This window comes from Pelophylax lessonae (genome assembly GCF_965119305.1).
Source record: "Pelophylax lessonae genome assembly, chromosome: 3".
Taxonomy (NCBI): domain Eukaryota; kingdom Metazoa; phylum Chordata; class Amphibia; order Anura; family Ranidae; genus Pelophylax; species Pelophylax lessonae.
Genome location: NC_138770.1, coordinates 188823800 through 188842912, shown reverse-complemented (window position 1 = coordinate 188842912; position 19113 = coordinate 188823800). Strand labels below are relative to the sequence as shown.

At 44.3% G+C, this 19113-nt stretch overlaps 1 protein-coding gene across 1 annotated transcript in view; it reads right to left on the bottom strand.

Annotated features, from left to right (window-relative positions):
* The window catches only part of PER2 (period circadian regulator 2), a 141922-nt gene that overhangs the window by 88077 nt on the left and 34732 nt on the right, over positions 1 to 19113 (bottom strand). Inside the window, exons 8-12 of the mRNA XM_082252090.1 lie at positions 18057 to 18135; positions 17872 to 17978; positions 12472 to 12625; positions 12008 to 12116; positions 11185 to 11313 (exon numbers count right to left, since the gene is read on the bottom strand). Coding sequence (XP_082108216.1) covers positions 11185 to 11313; positions 12008 to 12116; positions 12472 to 12625; positions 17872 to 17978; positions 18057 to 18135 — 578 coding nt within the window. The remainder of the gene's footprint in view (positions 1 to 11184; positions 11314 to 12007; positions 12117 to 12471; positions 12626 to 17871; positions 17979 to 18056; positions 18136 to 19113) is intronic.

Here is a 19113-nt window from a genome sequence, read left to right as displayed (position 1 = left end):
GGGGCAGTGTCCTGTATATTACAGGAAGATAAAGGCATTTACAGTTGTGTCAAAATTCCTATATCTTAATCGTACAGTACAGGATACAGAAATGGCATTCTTAGACAATTAGACAAACCCAAGCAATAAAATGGAGGGGGTGAGCAAAAACATAGCAACAGAACTGCCAACAGGCTCACAGAAAGAACCACCCAAATACTCCAACAACAGCTTGAAGCAACTTGCGGTCAAAGTTTGGATCAGCTGAGGCCTGAATGTCCAACTTGTTGAACATATGAGGATCAAGCGGTGACCTTGCAAATCTGGGATAGATGCTTGATCCTGAAAAGCCTAGAAGCCAACAGCAGCTATGGTGGAATGGGCTCTGATGGGAAAGGGAGGAACCTTTCCCCTTTAGGGCGTAGGGCACTTGGAAAGAAGTGGTATTATCCACTTAGCAATGTTGTAGAGGGAGGCAGGGTGACTGCTTTGAGAGTCCATGGGCAAGACAGACTCTTGCAAAAAGAGATTGTAGCTTTCAGGTAGACCCTGACAGTCTTGTCCACATCATGGCAATGTAGGACAATGTCTCATGTCTTGGCGCAGAGCAAAGGGAAGAGAGGACAATATTCTCATTGGAGGTGAAAGTAGAGCTCCCTAGGCAAAAAGGAAAGTTTTGAGCTCAAAACCGCTTTGTTGCTGACCAAAACAATAAAGGGTTCATCAGACTTGATGGGGACCAAGAAGGCAACCATAAAGGTGCATTTACACCTGCGAATGCATCCACAATCTTTTTAGATGCAAAAAACACAGCAGGGGTTTCCGTAATTAGGTAGCTGCACTGAAAGCAACAAAGCTGCTGGCCACTCACATTTAATCACTCATGCAGAAATCACATGGGAGCAAACAGCCCTATACAGAGAACACCAGGCTGAGATCCCAAGGTGACACAAGAGGTCAAGTTGCAAAAGTCACGATTAAGGACTGCTAGGCAAGGGGTTTTTGGAAGAGGATGGACAAGGCAGAAGCTTGCCCCTTGAGGTAAGTATTTGTCCACATCTGGTTTTCTCCATCTGACAAAGATTTTGAAAGATCTATGAGTGCAGAGCCTAGTTTCCCAGGTCTAAGCATTTACAACTTCGAAAATTTGCCTGTTAATTGTTAATTCCCAGAATGTGGACTGCTGAGAAAGCTGAAATGGAAGTTCCTGCCCATGAGACTTGTTTCTTTTAGGGCATCTAGGCTGCTGCTACCCTCTTAAATTCATGAATGCACTGCTGTCACACTGTCCACTGTGCTCTGTGAGTGACCTTGTATAAAGGGAGGTTAGAGACAGTCTGATGGCTGTTTCAAAATGTTGATGAGTAGTTGTGTTTGTGGGGTCCACACCCTCTCTCATGGAGTCAGTCAGGAATTTGTAAACTCGGCTCTCCAGCCTGTACGTTTTGAGAAGGATTTTATTCCCCAATTTCACGGCAGGCTTGGAGATCCACCATTTTAGGGCGCTCTTTGCTTAACTGGACAGAAGATTTGGCCAGCCACAGATTGGATTTTTCCACATCCTGATGTTGGACTGAAAGGGGCTGGAGTGAAACTGGGCAAAGGGAACTGCCTCAAAAGGCAATCATGAGGTTCAGAACCCTCACGCAGAAGCAAAGGGATGTTGTGACCAGATGGCCCAAAAACTGGAGCTTAGGAAGACAATCTTCACCTGAGGGAGGAAGATTCTTGCTTGGGCTGTGACCGGATGCCTCTGCTACATAATCAATGTCCTAAATACTTTCCCTTTGCATCTTCAATTAACGGAGGTTCCAATTCCAATTCCTGAACAGGGTCAGGAAGAAAGAGGACCTCTAGGATTTTTGGTCTAAGGAAACTGCTGAAAACTTTCCAAAGAACTCAAGACCTAATGGCAGATAAATCTAATTTATAAGCCAGCCCATTTATGAACTCTCCTCTACCCAGCATATCTGAATTCTATAAGCCCCCATTCATAATAAAATGAGGTTTTGAAATCGTGCTACTTCAGCTCTATTTCAAAGCCACCAGTCAGTGCGATTTCATGTGTGGCTTGCAGACATCAGTACGATTTAATGTGTGGCTTGCAGACGTCAGTGCGATTTCATGCACAGATGTCAATGCAAGTTGCACATGAAATTACCAAAAATAGTGCAGGAACCTTTATCAAATCAGTGCAAGTCGGAGTCACAGCGATTTGAATGGCTCCATAGGCACAAATAGGGTGCAACTTGTCATGCGATGCGGAGTGAATGGGGGCTAAGCCACAGAAAATAGTGTGGGGCACCCATGTTCCTCAATTGGCTACACAAAAAATATTTTAAAGTACAAAATCTTATCTTTACTGTACAGGACACAGGACCTGGTATTTGCAGTCCATTGAGAAACACAGGAGTTATTTATAGTCAGGACATCCAAAAGCAGCCGAACTAAGATGGGCTGCTGCCATTGATCAGACCAATAAAAGGAAAGAACTATCACTTGGCAGAGTTATCTGAAGGAACAAAAACCCAGAATCAAGGATAGATGGTGTGACGGTGTTCATCGTCACTGGGAGTGAAAGACCGATAATTCGATATGAATTGCTTCAGATGGGACAGTAAAATTTGTCAGCAATATCTTCATATAGAAATATAAAGATTTATTCCCACTTCACACTAGGAGACAGACTGTTATAGACCATTGCCATGAAGTCTGACTCCTAAATAATGTGTGTATTCCATGTCCCTGCATGCCAGACCGGCTTCCCTATTGTTTGTGTATTGAAATGGAATGTGGATTGTGCCTGTCCCATTATTAAATGTTAATGACCTCACATTGTTCTGTCCAGATGGCTAGATAAATGGATTTTTGTAAAATCTTACCGTAAAATCCTTTTCTCTTAGCTCATCGACAGACGTAGTCCTCGGTGATACACCACCTTCGGGTTATGTTACCTCCGCAGGAGCAGGACTAGACAGGAAATTAAAAAGCTCTGGCCACACCCTAGGGGCAGTCCCAGAGGGTATATCCTCTCTCTCTCTGCCTCAGCAAATCAGTTATGTGAAAAAGCAGTGCTTAGAGAATTTAACCCAACCCAACTCCAAAACAGAGGGGCGGGGACTACGTCTGTCGATGAGCTAAGAGAAAAGGATTTTACGGTAAGATTTTACAAAAATCCATTTTTCTCTAGCGCTCATCGACAGACGTAGTCCTCGGTGATACACCACCTTCGGGACGTCCCAGAGCAGTATCACAACTGAGGGGTGGGAAAATGGAAATCAAATCCCAATCTAGAAGGCCCAACCGGTGCCAACTAGAAGTTTACAATGCTCATCCTTAATGATGAGACTCAACAAAAAAATTTTTCAAACAGAAAAAAAAAACCCTCGAGGTAGACCACCGGTCTCCTCAATTTGCGGCCTGCAAAACCTTGCGGCCAAATGAGGCATCCGCCGATGCCGTCACATCAATTTTATAGAATTTAGTAAAGGTATGTACCGACGACCAAGTGGCCGCCTTACATACCTGGACCACTGACGCCTGATGGCGAAAGGCCCAGGAAGTACTGAGCGCTCGAGTGGAGTGCGCCCTAACAGGGAACGGAGGACTCTGACCCTTAATAGAATAAGCCTGTACCACCGTTTGTCTAATCCATTTGGCAATGGTCGCGGCAGATGCAGGCAAACCCTTTCTGGGCCCATCCGTGATCACAAAAAGTGAATCCGTCTTACGGAATGATTCCGTAGCTTTCAGGTATACCCTGATTGCCCGAACCACATCCAAGGAATGCAACGCATGTTCCCGATGATGCTTGGGCTGAGGACACAAGGAAGGTAGTACAATATCTTCATTCAGATGAAAATCTGAAACCACCTTAGGAAGAAAAGATGGCTTAGGATGAAGTACTACCTTATCCCTATGAATCACTAGGTATGGGGACTGGCATGATAATGCAGCCAGTTCTGACACCCTGCGAGCAGAAGTAATAGCCACCAAGAAGACCACCTTCTGGGATAAAGTAAGCAAGGGAATCTCCCTGATGTTTTCAAAGGGAGGTTTCTGTAGAACCGACAAAACCAAATTAAGATCCCAGGGCGGTAAGGGCGCGCGGACTGGAGGAGCCAGGTGCCGCACCCCCTGGATGAAATTCCGCACCAAGGATTTGGTAGCTAAAGGTTTCTGAAAGAAGATTGCTAATGCTGAAACTTGACCCTTGATGGTGCTCAAGGCTAGCTTCTGCTCAACCCCTTGTTGCAAAAAGGCCAATATTCGAGACACCGAATAGGTACGTGGAGGAAATCCTAAAGATTCGCACCACGCAATATAAGTCTTCCATGTGTGATAATAGACTTTGCTGGAAGTCGCTTTCCTTGCTTTAATAAGGGTAGGAATGACAGAAGTAGACAAACCTCTGTCCTTCAGTACTTGGGTCTCAATGGCCAGGCCATTAAAACCAGCGACTGTAAAGCACGAAGGTAAATAGGTCCTTGAGACTACAGACACTCCCTGAGACGAAGTTCCCACGGAACGTCTGCGACTAACCTGTCCAAGTCGGCCAGGCCGGCTTGAAGAGGCCAGCCTAGAATTTCTAGGACCACTGGCGCTGATTGGATCTGAACCAGGCGTCCCTAGAGGTATCTGGCCCCGACCATCCGAGAAAGTCTGGTCGTTTTCTGTTCCCACGCATTTATCAGATACCTGATAGTTATCAGGCAAGGTGATCTTTTCTGGTTGAACCTCAGGGACCAAAGTCACCCGACTAGAGGCTACTTGGCCTATCTGGTCAATCAGATCCGATTCCTGTGAGGTATCGGGACTAATCTTAGGAAAAGGTAAAGGAAAAGATCTATACAGGGAACGGTAACTACCGCTTCCTGTACTTAAATGTTGGAAGGGAAGAATCGCACCGGTAGTAGTGGTTGATGCTCGATCTAATGTCCTAAATACCGGTGAAAACGTCCCCCCACCCTGAAATTGGGTGGGGGCGCACCTTCAGGCTGTGTACTCCTTTACTTCGGGTTTGGCTGGGTTGGTCCTCTGCTTGTCCGACCAGCCCTTCTTGAACCCTCCTGGAGGAGTCTTGCCTTTCCCGGAAGTACCAGCCGGGCGTCCTTTATGGGCGGTAAAGAAAGGTCCTCGCTTGTTGCGAGGTTCCTTAGCTTTTGCAGCCTGTGGTAAAAAAGTACTCTTGCCCCCGGTGGCATCCTTAATGATTTCATCTAGGTTGGCTCCAAATAGACGATTCCCCTGGAAAGGGAGATTGGTCAAAGTCTTTTTGGAACCTAGGTCAGCTGACCAGCATTTTAACCACAGCACACGTCTGAGGATCACTGCTAACTTAGATGCATGCCCTAACAAGGGAGTAGTGTCCAAGGCTGCGTCACAGATAACCGTAGCCCTTGTATGATCTGTTCTATCAAATCAGATGTCTCCTGGGGAATATCTTTTCCCCTAAGATCTTGGCGTACCATCTTCGCCCATTCTGTAAGTGTCTGGGAAACTAGACCAATAACAATTACTGGTCTAAATGCTGACCCTATCAGAGAAAAGATAGTGCGGGACTCCGCTTCTATCTTTCGATCCACCGGATCCTTAAAGGACGAAGTGTCCTCCACTGGAATAACCGTGGCTTTATTCAGCCTGGAAATAGGCGGATCCACGACTGGTGGTACCGTCCATTTCTTAATGATGGATTCCTCAAACGGATAGCGTCTAGCAATACGCTTGGAAATAGTAAAGGTACGTTTAGAATGTTCCCATTCTCCTTTAATCTGATTTCCAAAACATTTAGGTACAGGAAAAGCCTTCGCCGTCTTGATGGGCTTATTAGTCCCAAAAGGCCTCTCTGTTTCAGTTGCCTCTGCCGGTAAAGCCTCAAGTTTTAAGGTTTCTTGCACTGCCACAACTAGTGCGTCCACCAATGCTTCTTCCTGAATTATAGCAGGAGAAGAAGCGTCCTCCTCACTGTCTGAGGGGGCTTTACCTGGGATAGCAGCCCTTGCAGAGGAACCTGCAACTGCAGTGACCATCTCTGAATCAGAGTCAGAGGTGTCAGATAGTATAGGGGTAGGCGGGGGTCGCTTCCTTGACCCCCGTCCCTGACAGGCCGCCTCCACCCGAGCCACCATAGACTCCAAAATTGCTGTAAATGACTCTATACTCTGTACACCGGCGGGTCCCGAGGCCCCCTCGAGGGAAACAGGTGGGGGAATCTGTGTGGCAGGGTCCATAATAACTCCAGTTACTACCTGGATGATATAATTCAAAGTAAAGAAAAACTTTTTTTTTTTTTTTTTTTTTTGACCCTCAGCGCCACAAAAAACCCCTTAGTGTTACCTGCTAGGGATCCCTATCGATCGAGAGAGAGAGAGATAGACCCCCAGGCTCACCACTTGATGTTCAGAGTTGAACTGCAACAGCTTACAGCGCTGTCTTAGACAAACAGGAAGTCTTTTGGCTGGCTGCCCAGGAAGAAAGGAGGCGGCTCCGCCCCTCTGTACGCCTTCCGGCGCCTCCCCCAAGCTCCACGAGGTGTAGAATCACCTAAAACATGGCCGCCCCCATGCTGGAGACACGAGGCTACGCCAAAATGGCGGCTCGTGCGATCCAGCAAAAAACATGGCGGCGGCCTGTGCTGACTAGCGGTGTGCTGCAGGCACACAACACTCTCTCTGCATGGGGATATGGCGTGTTTGGCGGTACCGGCCCTGGCGGACCGCATGGTCGTTCGGGAGGCCTGCTATTAGCTGGAGATCTGACTTGGAAGGCAGTCTACATGTCCATGGCTTCTGACTGGTAGGTAGCTTATACTTAACCCATAAGATTCCCAGCATGCCACAGATTACATCTTTGAAACATGTATACAATAGATTGTTAGCTCCCAAACCAAGCCTCCTGGCTTTTGCACACATAAAATCACACTCAAAGTAGGAGGATTTGTGACATGTTATAGGATAGAAAGAAACTCTTTCTTACCATACAGAGAGGGGCCCGCGTTCACCACAAAACCCGTCAGGGAAAACAGGGGGAACATACTACTCACCATACCGGAACCAGGCGGGCACCAACTCCTGACAGTACCCCTCTCCACCGGGGCGGGAGGGCTGTCGACCGATACAGACGCCGTGACTCATGGTCTTTGGCGTTTCAGCGAGACGTTTAACTCGCGGGTTCAGTCCTTTAATGGGACTTTGTCGCGGCCGACTCAGCGCGGAGCTATGGCCTGCACGCGCTCGTAGGCTGAACTGGGGTGACCACCGGATCTCAACATCCAGCCCGTCGCCCAGTTCAGCTTTCTTGCTTGAAGATCTCACAGGAACACTGGAGAAAAAAAAAACTGTCCAAAAATCCTTTTAGAAAAAAATTTCTTGCCAGGACCTAAGATCCCAGCAAGGTATCTAGGTCCTTACTCCTAACTAGACAGAAAATAACGGATTTGCTGAGGCAGAGAGAGAGAGGATATACCCTCTGGGACTGCCCCTAGGGTGTGGCCAGAGCTTTTTAATTTCCTGTCTAGTCCTGCTCCTGCGGAGGTAACATAACCCGAAGGTGGTGTATCACCGAGGACTACGTCTGTCGATGAGCGCTAGAGAAAATTAGTTTAGGTTAATTCTCTTCATATATACACTTTCATCTGCATATGCTACTGTAATCAGGCAGATGGGAGGGATTGTGTACACTGTATGGGAGTGTAAAACTCTGTTTTCATTGGATTGTGAATGTCGTCCTGTCCCCAACAAGGTCCACCTGGGCGGTAACCTTGTGGGGGAAAACTGTATAAAAGAGCAGCTGTACCATTAAAGTTTGAGTGCCATTTCACTCTCAATCTTGAGTTCTGTCCCTTATTGGGGGAAGCTGCTACAAGGGATTGCTATGCTCTTCATAATCCCTTGGATAATCACTAAGCTCTTGTAAGAGCTTGTTCCTGCTTCACTCTCTGGGCAAAGAGAGGGTCACCCAGGGGAACCTGGAGCCTTGTCATAGGTCCAGGGTGGGTAGAAGACTGTGAGACCCAAACCAAGCTGCGGCAGTTCGTGGGGTCTGAGGTGGTTATGGTGTCTGGTGGAGTGCTTGGAGCATCCGTCAACAGAGGTACCCAGTCGGGTGCCGGTTGACCCGTTACAGATGGGGAGAAGCCTGCTGCAAGGCAGAGGAACAGTCACAATCTTGGGGGCGAACAGATGATCAACCTGATGTTACAGAGCAAGACAAAAAAAAAACACAGCCCTGGGGAAGCTCTGACTAAAGGAGAAATGAATCCCACCAGTGAAAATTGGACAGTCAATTATCAATTCACCAAAACAACAAGAGGGAAAACCGCAAACAAAAACTGGAGACTTACATGTTGGAAGCTTAAAAGAAGAAAAAATAAATAAATATGGGCCCAGACCCAAACAAATCATATAAGGAAGTTTGGACAGTAAAAAAAATCCAAAAGATAAAGAAAGCAGCCGATAAAAGTGAGCTGCATACCCTCAACCTTAATGGATAGAGGCTCCGTGATTAGGAAAGGGCTGCTTTTCAGGCAACCAACCATTAGGCAAGATACTAACGTTAGAGAGCCCTCACAATAAACCAATCAAATGGGTTGATAAAAAGAATCTAACCATCCCACAATTATAAAAAAAAAAAAAAAAACTGGAGAGAACCCTAGGGGGATCAGCCCTAAAATTATGGAAACTGGGCAGGACCTATTAAAAAAACAAAAAGGGTGGGGGGATAGGCAGGACCAAGGATACCTCACAACACAACTTTTGCACCAAATCATACTGCCTGTAGGATAAACTGAAATCCTTCCCCTCAGCAGCTAAAGCGTACCAGAAGATGGACAGGTAACACTGTATAACTGATCAACTAGTTCCCCAAAACATCATTCAAGAAATCAACCACCTTGTCTTGAGTCCACACCACATCTCTCACAAAGGAGCGATTGGCAGGCATCTCAGGCCCCCTTTTAGGGACTCTACCTGACTGGGAGCAGGAATGAGGCAGGACACAGATTAAACATAATCCAAAGGTTGCAAAACAGCCACAGACGAAGGACTTAACTTCTGGATATCAGGTCCCATGAAGACCTCCAGACTGACACTATCCCCCATAGACGGATACTTGCAGCATCATCCTGTAATATAGCTTTCATGAATACAAAGCTTTATATGAAGTGAGGATGGGCAGATGAATGAAAGGTCTGCCTCCTCCATTTATAGAGCATCTTTCATTCATGGAAGCATCAGTACAGCTTCTACGAATGGAGGAGGAGGTGGAAAGAATGGATATAGTTTTTGATAAGTGCCTGTGATAGCATTGGAAGATTACGGCTGAGGAATATAGAGGACAAAGAATTTAAACTTTGACAGCTGGCACCAACAAGGGACACATTGGCTACAATCTAAGCACTGTCCCTTGTGCTTGTTTTTAATAGTGCAGCAGTGAATGAGTCCCCTGTACTTCAGCCCAACTGGGCTTACTCACTGAGTGAGTCATCAGAGACAGGGTCACACCAAGGGCTTTGCCACAGAGCTGTACCTGGAAAATACGCGTCACTCAAGTCTAGAACCTGCCACAATGCACAATCATGTGCCTGAAGGCCACATTACAGGCTAGTCCCACACATCCAGTCCAGCAGGGTAAGGTCTGAAAAGCTACTGCTGAGTAGCAGCCGACCTGGATAGGTGCTATGCAGAGAACAGTTCAAGCAGCAGTATAATGAGAAATCTTAACTGAAGTAATTGAGGAAAAAAAACACCAGGAGTGTAGCAAAAATCTTGACTGAAGACCCCAAGGTTAGAAGGATAGCAAAAAAGAGATTGGGCTTCTTTTCAGGTGAGCTGATGAGAAAGTATCCAAACTAGGACACTAGCAAAAAACAAATATAGAGGAGGGGGTTGTGCACAGGCTGGCCTACAAATGTTCCTGTTTCCCAGTATACCACCTCTTAAAAGGTGATAGCATTACCAGACTGCAATAGAAACCCCATATCTCTTATACACAATCCCTAATCTCTAATGAACAAGAAAGAAAGTGGTACTAACAAAAACAGGCCACTCTTTACACACAAGCTTAGGAGCCATATATACATTACTGTAAGCGCAATGAGCCAATAAGGCTCATTCAATAAAGAGTGCAAACTGCAATGCACACAGGAATTCATTAGAAGTGATTGTGGACTAATCTGACTTCATAAAAAAGGGTTGATTTACTAAACACGAAGAGTGCAAAATCTGGTGCAGCTGTAAGTGGTAGCCAATCAGCTTCTAACTTCAACTTATTCAATTAAGCTTTGACAAAGCGGATTGGTTTTTATGCAGAGCTGCACCAAATTTTGTACTCTCTAGCTTTAGTAAATCAACCCCTTCGCTACTTGCAGTGTTCGCTGAACAAGCCCAATTATGTCTATACACCGAGGCTGCACACACTGCATGATCTAGGCACGTCATGTTTTGAAGCTAATCAATCTGACAGAAACAGACAATGACTCATGATCAGCATGCCCACTCAGTCAAATACAGCATAATTTTCTTGAAAATCTTACATACCTGGCACAGTGACGCAACAGGGCCTGTGCCATTCCTACAAAAAAAAAAAACAAACAGGCATACTTCAAGAATGACGCACATTCACACAAGTGACTCTCTTACGCAGGGTCTGTCCTTACACATGAAATATGCTGCATGCTGTTTCCGGGATTAGAGCCCATACTTTCCTTTCTGCCCACACAAGGAGAGTGGGATGACAGCATGAGATGGGGGAAACACAAGGAGGAGGAGAACTCAGGCAGTACCGTGGAATTCATTCAGCCAGCCTGAAAATCAGCTCAATACATGATTATTGTGTGTAGTATCCCCAGAAAGAGGGGCAGGTCGATTCCATCAATCAGCATTCAGCCAATGTCTGCTGTGTGGGAAGAATTAATTAGGGGCTGACCAGAAATAGGAAATGACTGTGAAATGATTATATAATACATCAAAATAATAGTGAAGAGACAGGATGGCTTAAGGGGAGAAAATAAGATTTCAAAAGGGAGAGAGCTGCATGAAGGAAATGGGAAAAAAAAACAATTAAATACATGTGGATTATGCCTATGGCTAGAAGACAAGTGCCAAGCGAGAAAAAAAAAAAAAAAAAAAACACTTGTCTTGGAACATGAAAGTTAAATGTTGACAGGCAATGTTACACAAATATAATTTAGCATATTTATTTACTAACATGTTTCTCTTTCACATCCTCATTAAGGTTCCCATTGCTGTCACTAGACGAGGCTCCACTCATCGGGTTTTCATGCGAACCATGGCTGCCCAAACTTCCGTATCCACTGGAGCCACTGTTATGGACAGGCTGAATGGAGACAATGCATTGATAAACTGTCAATATGCATGATATAAGACGTGTTCACCCCTTCCATTACAGCATTACAAGCTTTTTTTTTTTTTTCGATCAACAACTCAAATTTCCATTGGTTTTTAGAGAATCACCATCTCTCTGTATAATAATAACAATAAGAATAATAATATGTTCATTAGTTTATCACTGGCTATATTGTGCCATACAAAACACAGATATGACCACCAATGTAATATATGATAAACATGTTACTGGAAACATATCAGTAACATGATGTTTTTATTTAATTTTAGCCAATTACAATACTCACAAAAGATAATGTAATACAGCTACTGTATACTTTAAAATGTTAGTTATAATAGCTCTAAAAAACTCATTAACATTAATATTCTGTATTAAATATATGCACTTTGTACACACCTTTGGTATAATTGTTATAAAAGGTTTACCTGAAAGTAATTTTGACATGGCTTTTACAGCTTTGTGTATTTTTCTGACTATTACATTTGGAGTTCCATAAACTCTCACTCTGGAGGCAGAGCAATCAGCATCAATGCTGAATTGAGAAACTGAGAAAATCGAGTACAGGATAAGCCACGTCAGTCTGCTGCTAATAACGGGTGGCTACACCCGACTATTTTAATCATGCTCTGCAGAATGCTATTTTATTCAGTGTAAGGTGACATACCTGCATAAGAAGCTGATGTATTTGCTCTGTAAGCTCTTGAATTCCAGGTTGCAGTGACTGGTCTTCTAAGCATGGTGGTGCAGTAAAAATGTCTTCATTAACAGGGCCCCTAATGACGACAAAGATTGACACCATATGTGTACTAAACAGTTATTGTTTTAAATCACTGGAGCATTCAGTCACAAGCACGTAGTTAAGGCATATTCCGATGTTAATTTGCAGTAGTTCATGATAGATATAGGCAACCAGAAGCCTGTTAGTAACGGAGACAAAACAGGTCTCAGTGCACTAAAAGCAAGCACACCACAATTTGGCGTGGTCTACATTAATGTCCTGTATGGTTCTCTCTTACTAGCAAATAAATATCAGAAATACAAAAAATAATGTGCATTGGCTGTTGGTAGCAAACAGCTTTGCTGGATTATAAAGGGCCCTTAATACATGAAAGCACAGGGTATACTCACATCCTGACTTTGTGCCTGCCAATGATGAAAGATACTTTTCGACTCCAAGGGTTGATGAAACTGGACCAGCTGGTATCGACTGTGATATATTCTCCGTTGCGGGCACAGAACCGAATTGGGGAGAAGTCAAAAGGCTGTCCTCCATACTGTAGAACTAAAAAAATAACTAAATAAAAAATTTTATACACACACACTATATCTATCTTTAACCACTTTAGGACTGCAGTAGCAGCACAGTGGCAGCCCTGTGTCCAGCAACAGACCTACGTTGCTGGACTCCTAGCTGTCTAGACACAGCGGGAGTCAGGCCGGAGGAGGAGAGGCGGTGATCACCGCCTCTCTTGCCAGATCATCGCGGAAAGAGTGAGAAAATCCGCCCGCTTGTGTAATCGAAGTGGGCGGATCTTCTCTGTGACAGACAGGAGGAGATCACAGGATTCAGCATAGCTGAACCTGCGATCTCTGTCACAGAACCCCCTCCGCCCACACGTCAGTAAGCATGAGGCATACATTTAACCCCTTGATCACCAACAGTGTTAACCCCTTCCCTGCCAGTGTCATTATTACAGTAACAGTGCATATTTTTAGCACTGATTACTTCAGCATCGGTCCCCCCAAAAGTGTCAAAAATGTCAGTTAGGGGTCCGATCTGTCCTCCGCAATGTCGCAGTCCTGCAAAAAAAAAAAAAAAAAAAATCAGATCGCCACCATTACTACTAAAAAAAAATAAAAATGACAAATCTTTCCCGTAGTTAGTAAACGCGATAACCTTTGCGAAAACCAATCAAAATACTGTTATTGCGATTTTTTTTACCAAAAATATGTAGCAGAAAACAAAATTGGCCTAAAATGTTAAAAAATTTTGATTTATACATTTTTTTGGGAATGTTATATATCAGAATGTGAAAAATATATATATTTTTTTTTTCCAAAATTGTCGCTCTTTTTTTCAAAAATTAAAAAAAAAAAAAAAAAAAAAAAAATCGGACAGGTGATCAAATACCACCAAAAGAAAGCTCTATTTGTGGGGAAGAAAAAGGATGTAAATTTTTATTTGGGTACAGCGTCGCACCACCGCGCAATTGTCCATTAAAATAACGCAATGTGCCGAATCGCAAAATATGGCCTGGTCAGGAAGGGGGTAAAATCTTCCGGTCTTAAAGTGGATAAAAATACGCTCATTGAGAATTTTTTTGTCAAAGACATGTAGCTAAATACATTTTGGCCTAAATGTATTACAAAAATTAAATATATTGGATATTTTTTAACAGTCAAAGTAGAAAATGTCAATTTTTCTCAAAATTTTTGCTTTTTTTTTTTATTAATATCGCAAAAAATAAAAAAGTGCAGATGTGATCAAATACCACCAAAAGAAAGCTCTGTTTGTAGGGGAAAAAAAAGTACGTAAAGTACAGCATTGCATGACCGCGCAATTGTCAGTTAAAGTCACGCAGTGCCAAGTTGAAAAAAGTGGCCTGGTCATTGAGCAGCCAAATTTTCCGGGGCTAAATTGGTTGTAAACCCTCACAAATACACGGTGAAGCGACTGGCCTCAGGGGATGCACAGAGAGGAAAACAAATCCACCTACACCATTTGTATTGTTTATCATCTACAGCCGTATTCCCCCTACATTCAAAGTGCAGAATTTACACAGCATCTCTGAGCTCTGAAAAGCAGGGATGGAGAGCTGAAGTTACATCGGTGAGAAGAGTTCTGAGAGCTGATTGGAGTGAAGAGAAATACCCACCTTCACACAGCAAACAGGAACAGAGTTGAGGCTGCTCAACTCCAATCAGCTGGATCTCCCTCCCGTCATAATTTTTCTCTTGGTGTCAGTAAAAAACTTGTCAAAAGTGACTCACGCTTATGGCAGAGGAATGAGGCAGCAGAAAGAAATTACACTTAGTGCTCTGGACTGAGACAAGTACACGCTATAGAGGGATAGGGTTTGTTCAGATTTCATGTCTGAGGTTTACAACCACTTTAAAGTGCAACTGTGAGCACAAAACTACAATAATAAACTACAGAGAGAGAGCAACTGCCAAATCAATTCCTTTGCTGGGGTTGACAGTGCTGACAAATCCTCACCAAACTTGTATTTAGCGTTGTCCCTCTTGAACCTGCAATCTTAAGCCAGACTACAGGTGTACGTGCCAGTGCAACCAAAGTTAGCACTTTGTTTTAGTAATAATTAATTTCACCAAGCTTTTTTTATTTTTTAATGGAAAAGCCTTGTTATGACTGCGGTCAGCAGGAACAGTGATGCACGAAGTCTCTGCAACGAACCCTGCTAGAACAAAGTGCCTCAGAAAGGTGTAGATGTGTACAAAATAGGCAACAGAAGATTAATGCTTTATAACCATGGTGGCTGCTCTTCTACACAGGTCCAGTATCTTCGCTAGCAAATCTACTTTGTTAATTGTTAGGCCACTGAGCATAGCAAACTACCTTAATCCCCCTTGCCAACAGCCCTGAGAGTCTTTCGAACATGAAATCTGTGGCCAATATCTGGGGCAAATCTGCTACTATATGGACAATTTTAGCTCAAAGAACACTTATAATCACTTTATAAATACCTATAAAATTCTGGAGGAAGGTAACTCAAGAAATATCAGTGATAAATACCCTACCAGTCCAATTCACCCAAACATACTGGGAGCTGTAGTTCATAAGTAGTTCTAGTTGCGAAGTGAAAGTATGCTCACACATACCGTACTTAAAAATTAACTTGGCAATACCGCAAGATGCCTCAAGAGGAAGAGGTCATTCTCAAATCAGGGGAAAGAAGAAAAAAAAAAAAAAAAGTACTAGTTCTGGTGCTGTGAATCTATTCAGCATTACTGCACATATCAATGACTCAAAACTAGTTTGCACCAAAGAAGGCAAAGAATGTCAGCTTATACCTGAGGTTTTTTGATGGATTTACATCAAGCTTGGGTGGAAGGAAAGAAAAAGTTCACCTTTTCAGCTAGAATTTTAATGAAGCCGGTTCACACATGACCGGGGCAGCCGCGGTGCGAATTCCAAAAGGGTCCTGTGCGTTTTTGGGTCTGATTCAGGTGTATATTCAGGCAAAATTTTTTACCTAAATCACACCTCAACCGGTAAACAGGAACACACTGGACCCCAGGCTGGAAACTGCGGCTGCGCATATGTGAACTCAGCCTTAGATCTATCATCAACTATGTAGTATAATGGCCTGCCTGACTTGAAACAAATTGAAATGATTTTTCGGGTGGGTCCACCTATTCCATTATTTTGGTAATCTAAAGGAAATTGTAAGGAGATTGTTCAATTAGATTGCAAAGTTTATGGCTAGCTTCATACAAGTACATGGGAGGGAGACCTTAAGCTGTCAATGTTGTAATCCAGCTCAGGGAGGCGGAGGGTGTAAACACACAGATTTCACTTTCAGGCCCCATTCATATGCTGTAGTGGGAACGCATGGTTTTTGGTGCAAGTTTCCTGTGATACACATAGGGCAGCTCCTTGATTTTATTGGACTGCCACATGCACAACAAAACTCGGCAAAGTAGCTCATGGGGCATTTTGGTACACTGCGGTTTGCACATTTACCGCAAGTTTTTCACGCATCTGTGCTTCCACCTTAGGGGTGCCGGTACCGATTAATGGCAACGAAAGCGCAGCCAGCTCATTCCAGGTATATAAAGGTGGCCATACTCTACACCAGTGATCCCCAACCCCCGGGCCGCGGACCGGTACCGGTCCGCCCAAAGAACATTACATTATTTCCATTTTAGAAAAAAAACATTTTATAGAAAAGGGTGGACACGGGGCGCAGAGCAGTGCGCCCTGAGCCCACCCATTTGTGTGACAATAGCAAATGAATATTTGCTATTGTCACACGGATCCTCCTCCTGGCCAATCAGGAAGCGGGTCCGGGACTCGTTTCCTGATTGGCCGAAAGGCGAACCCATGCCATTGGCCAAGTAGGAGGAGGGAGGACTTGAGGAGACTGAGGAGAAGCCGCCGCTGCAAATCAGGTAAGTGCACTGGTCACTGTGCATTGATTGGGGGCACGCTGGTCACTCTGCATTGATGGGGGCACGGTGTGGAACTCTGCATTGATTGGGGGCACGCTGTGGCACTCTGCATTGATTGGGGGCACGCTGTGGCACTCTGCATTGATTGGGGGCATGCTGTGGCACTCTGCATTGATTGGGGGCACTCTGCATTGACGTACACACCCACCCCCACCCCCCCCCCCCCTCAGCAGGCCACGGAAAAATTATCAAACGTTGACTGGTCCGCGGCGATAAAAAGGTTGGGGAGCACTGCTCTACACAATCTGATTGTACAATCTCCCTTAGATTTACCATAACTGTATAATAGGAGGACACACCTATCTATATCCAGTGACACATTTCTCCCGTTTTCAATACTACAGCTCTGCTTGACAAACGTTATTATGCAATCTCTCGGCTCCTGCACTCTGCCAAATTAACAGTCTATGCAAGATGAAGGTAACATACAAAACGCTCAGTTAGTAGAGGAAAACAATGGCTAAGTATAGAGGGAGAACAAGGCTCATTGTCATTGCCTGCATTGGAGAAGAATGAAACTGCAGAGGTAGGCTCCTTTCACACGAACCATCCGATCAGATCCGCCTGTCAGTTTTTTTTTTTTTAGGCGGATCTGATCGGATCCTCCATGCATCCCTATCGGGCAGCGGATGTCAGCGGTGACAAGTCCGCTGACACCCGCTGCCATCCTCATCCGATCCTGTACGTGAAATCTGGAAGGATGGAAACCCTATTTTCCATCCGTCCAGGGGATTGGATCAGATGGGATCGGATGAGAGCGGACAGGCGGTCCGCTCTCATCTGATTCCCCATAGAGAGCAGTGTTGCTATGACACATCCCTCTCCACACACACAGTGCGGAGACGGAGCGGTCATCCGCCTGCTCAGCGGGGATCAGGGGATCGATCCCCACTGAGTAGAGAACGGAGCTCATCGCAAGGCGGATCGTGTGAAAGGACCCGTAATCTCCTTAAGGGGGAGGGAAGGTGCATGCTGTGTGCATTAATAAGGTCAGCTGCTGAACTACTGCCATAGTTTAACAGTTTTCCTATCCCAGATACCAAATACCAGGAGGAATATCAGGAAGTAATCGAAGGGCTTTCTACAGGAGACTGGAGGGTGACAGTAAGGCCCACTCTAGACGTTAAGGGAAACTTTTTCTGCAAACAAGATACAGTAATGGAATTCAGGTTAAAAAAATAAATAAAAAAAAAGTGGATACGTAGTGTATGTTGAGCTTTCAGAGGGGAAAAAAAACAAAAACTAGACCAGCATCTCCTTAATGCAGTAACTGTAGAAAGGTTACTGTAGCTATAAGCCTCCTAAATGCAGAAAGTAGCAATATTATATACGTACTCTTCTTGTGTACAGCTAACATGAGTGGGAGGTCACTGGGATGAAGGTGCAGAAAGATGGGACTGCCAATCAAATCCTGGGGCAGGTAACCCAGCAATGGAACAGCCCTGTATTTTAAAGATATAAAAAATGAGAACAGAAAATAAGTTCAACAATTTCTAGGCTGAGGACTATAGTCTTCTCACCTCCTATCCACATCCTGGAAAAGGCAGCTTGGAGTGTGTGTGGTCGTAAAAATGCATTTATCTGCAGGAATCCGAGGAGCTAAAAGAAAGAACAAGGGAACTCAAATCGCATCAACAACATGCCCTGTTAACAGAGATCTCTGCTGCATTCTAAAAGCAAAGTTAGATGTCAGCTCCATTAGTAGTGGAGATACCAAAAAGTATTAACTTTAGTGTCTGTATTTTAAGAGAAAGTAAACTCTTTTTTTTCTTGTACCTACAGCCTATAATAAGGCTTACCTGTAGGTACTGTGAATATCTCCTAAACATAGTTTAGGTTAGGATATTCAGAGTACATGCAGCCAATGACATTATCCGCGCATGTACTCTGAAGGTCCAAGCTCACTATGTCGGACCTTCAGAGCCCATGCCTCAAACAGGGGATTCGTGCACATGCACGGGAGTGACAACATTGCAGCTTGGGCCACTCACAGCGCCGGAGCCCGCAAACCCGGAGGAAACACCAGGGAAGATGTAATCCGTCTCAGCGGTGTGCAGGCACCGCTGAGACAGCTTCGTTTCAAGGGAAGTATTTCATAACAAGCTAGTATGAAACTCATACTAGCTCATTATGCTTTTGTCTTACAGGTTTTTTATTCCCCCAGGTCTACCACCTCTTTAAACACACTGTATACAGTCTTCTACACCCAGGACAATTTACTAATTCGCATAATAAGATCACAAGCTTCTTAGAGTCAATGGATAACATGATCATGTTTTTCAGGGAGTGTTTGCAACATCTTTCTCAGATCAAGCAGAAAACAGTGTGATAAAGAGGCCTTGCTGCTCCAGATTTACCAGAGATAAGAGGAATATCTACCCCTCACTGAGCAATATCTAGATGTAAATATAAAAAAAAAAAAAAGATCATGTCTAATAATGTGATAAATGGAGACCATCCCTGCTCTAATTACACTCCTAAGCTTTTCCTGAGACAGTACAGATCAATTATTGCAAAGGATTACACAGCAAATAGAAACCAATAGGCTACCAGGAGGAGGATAAAAATCAGAATGCA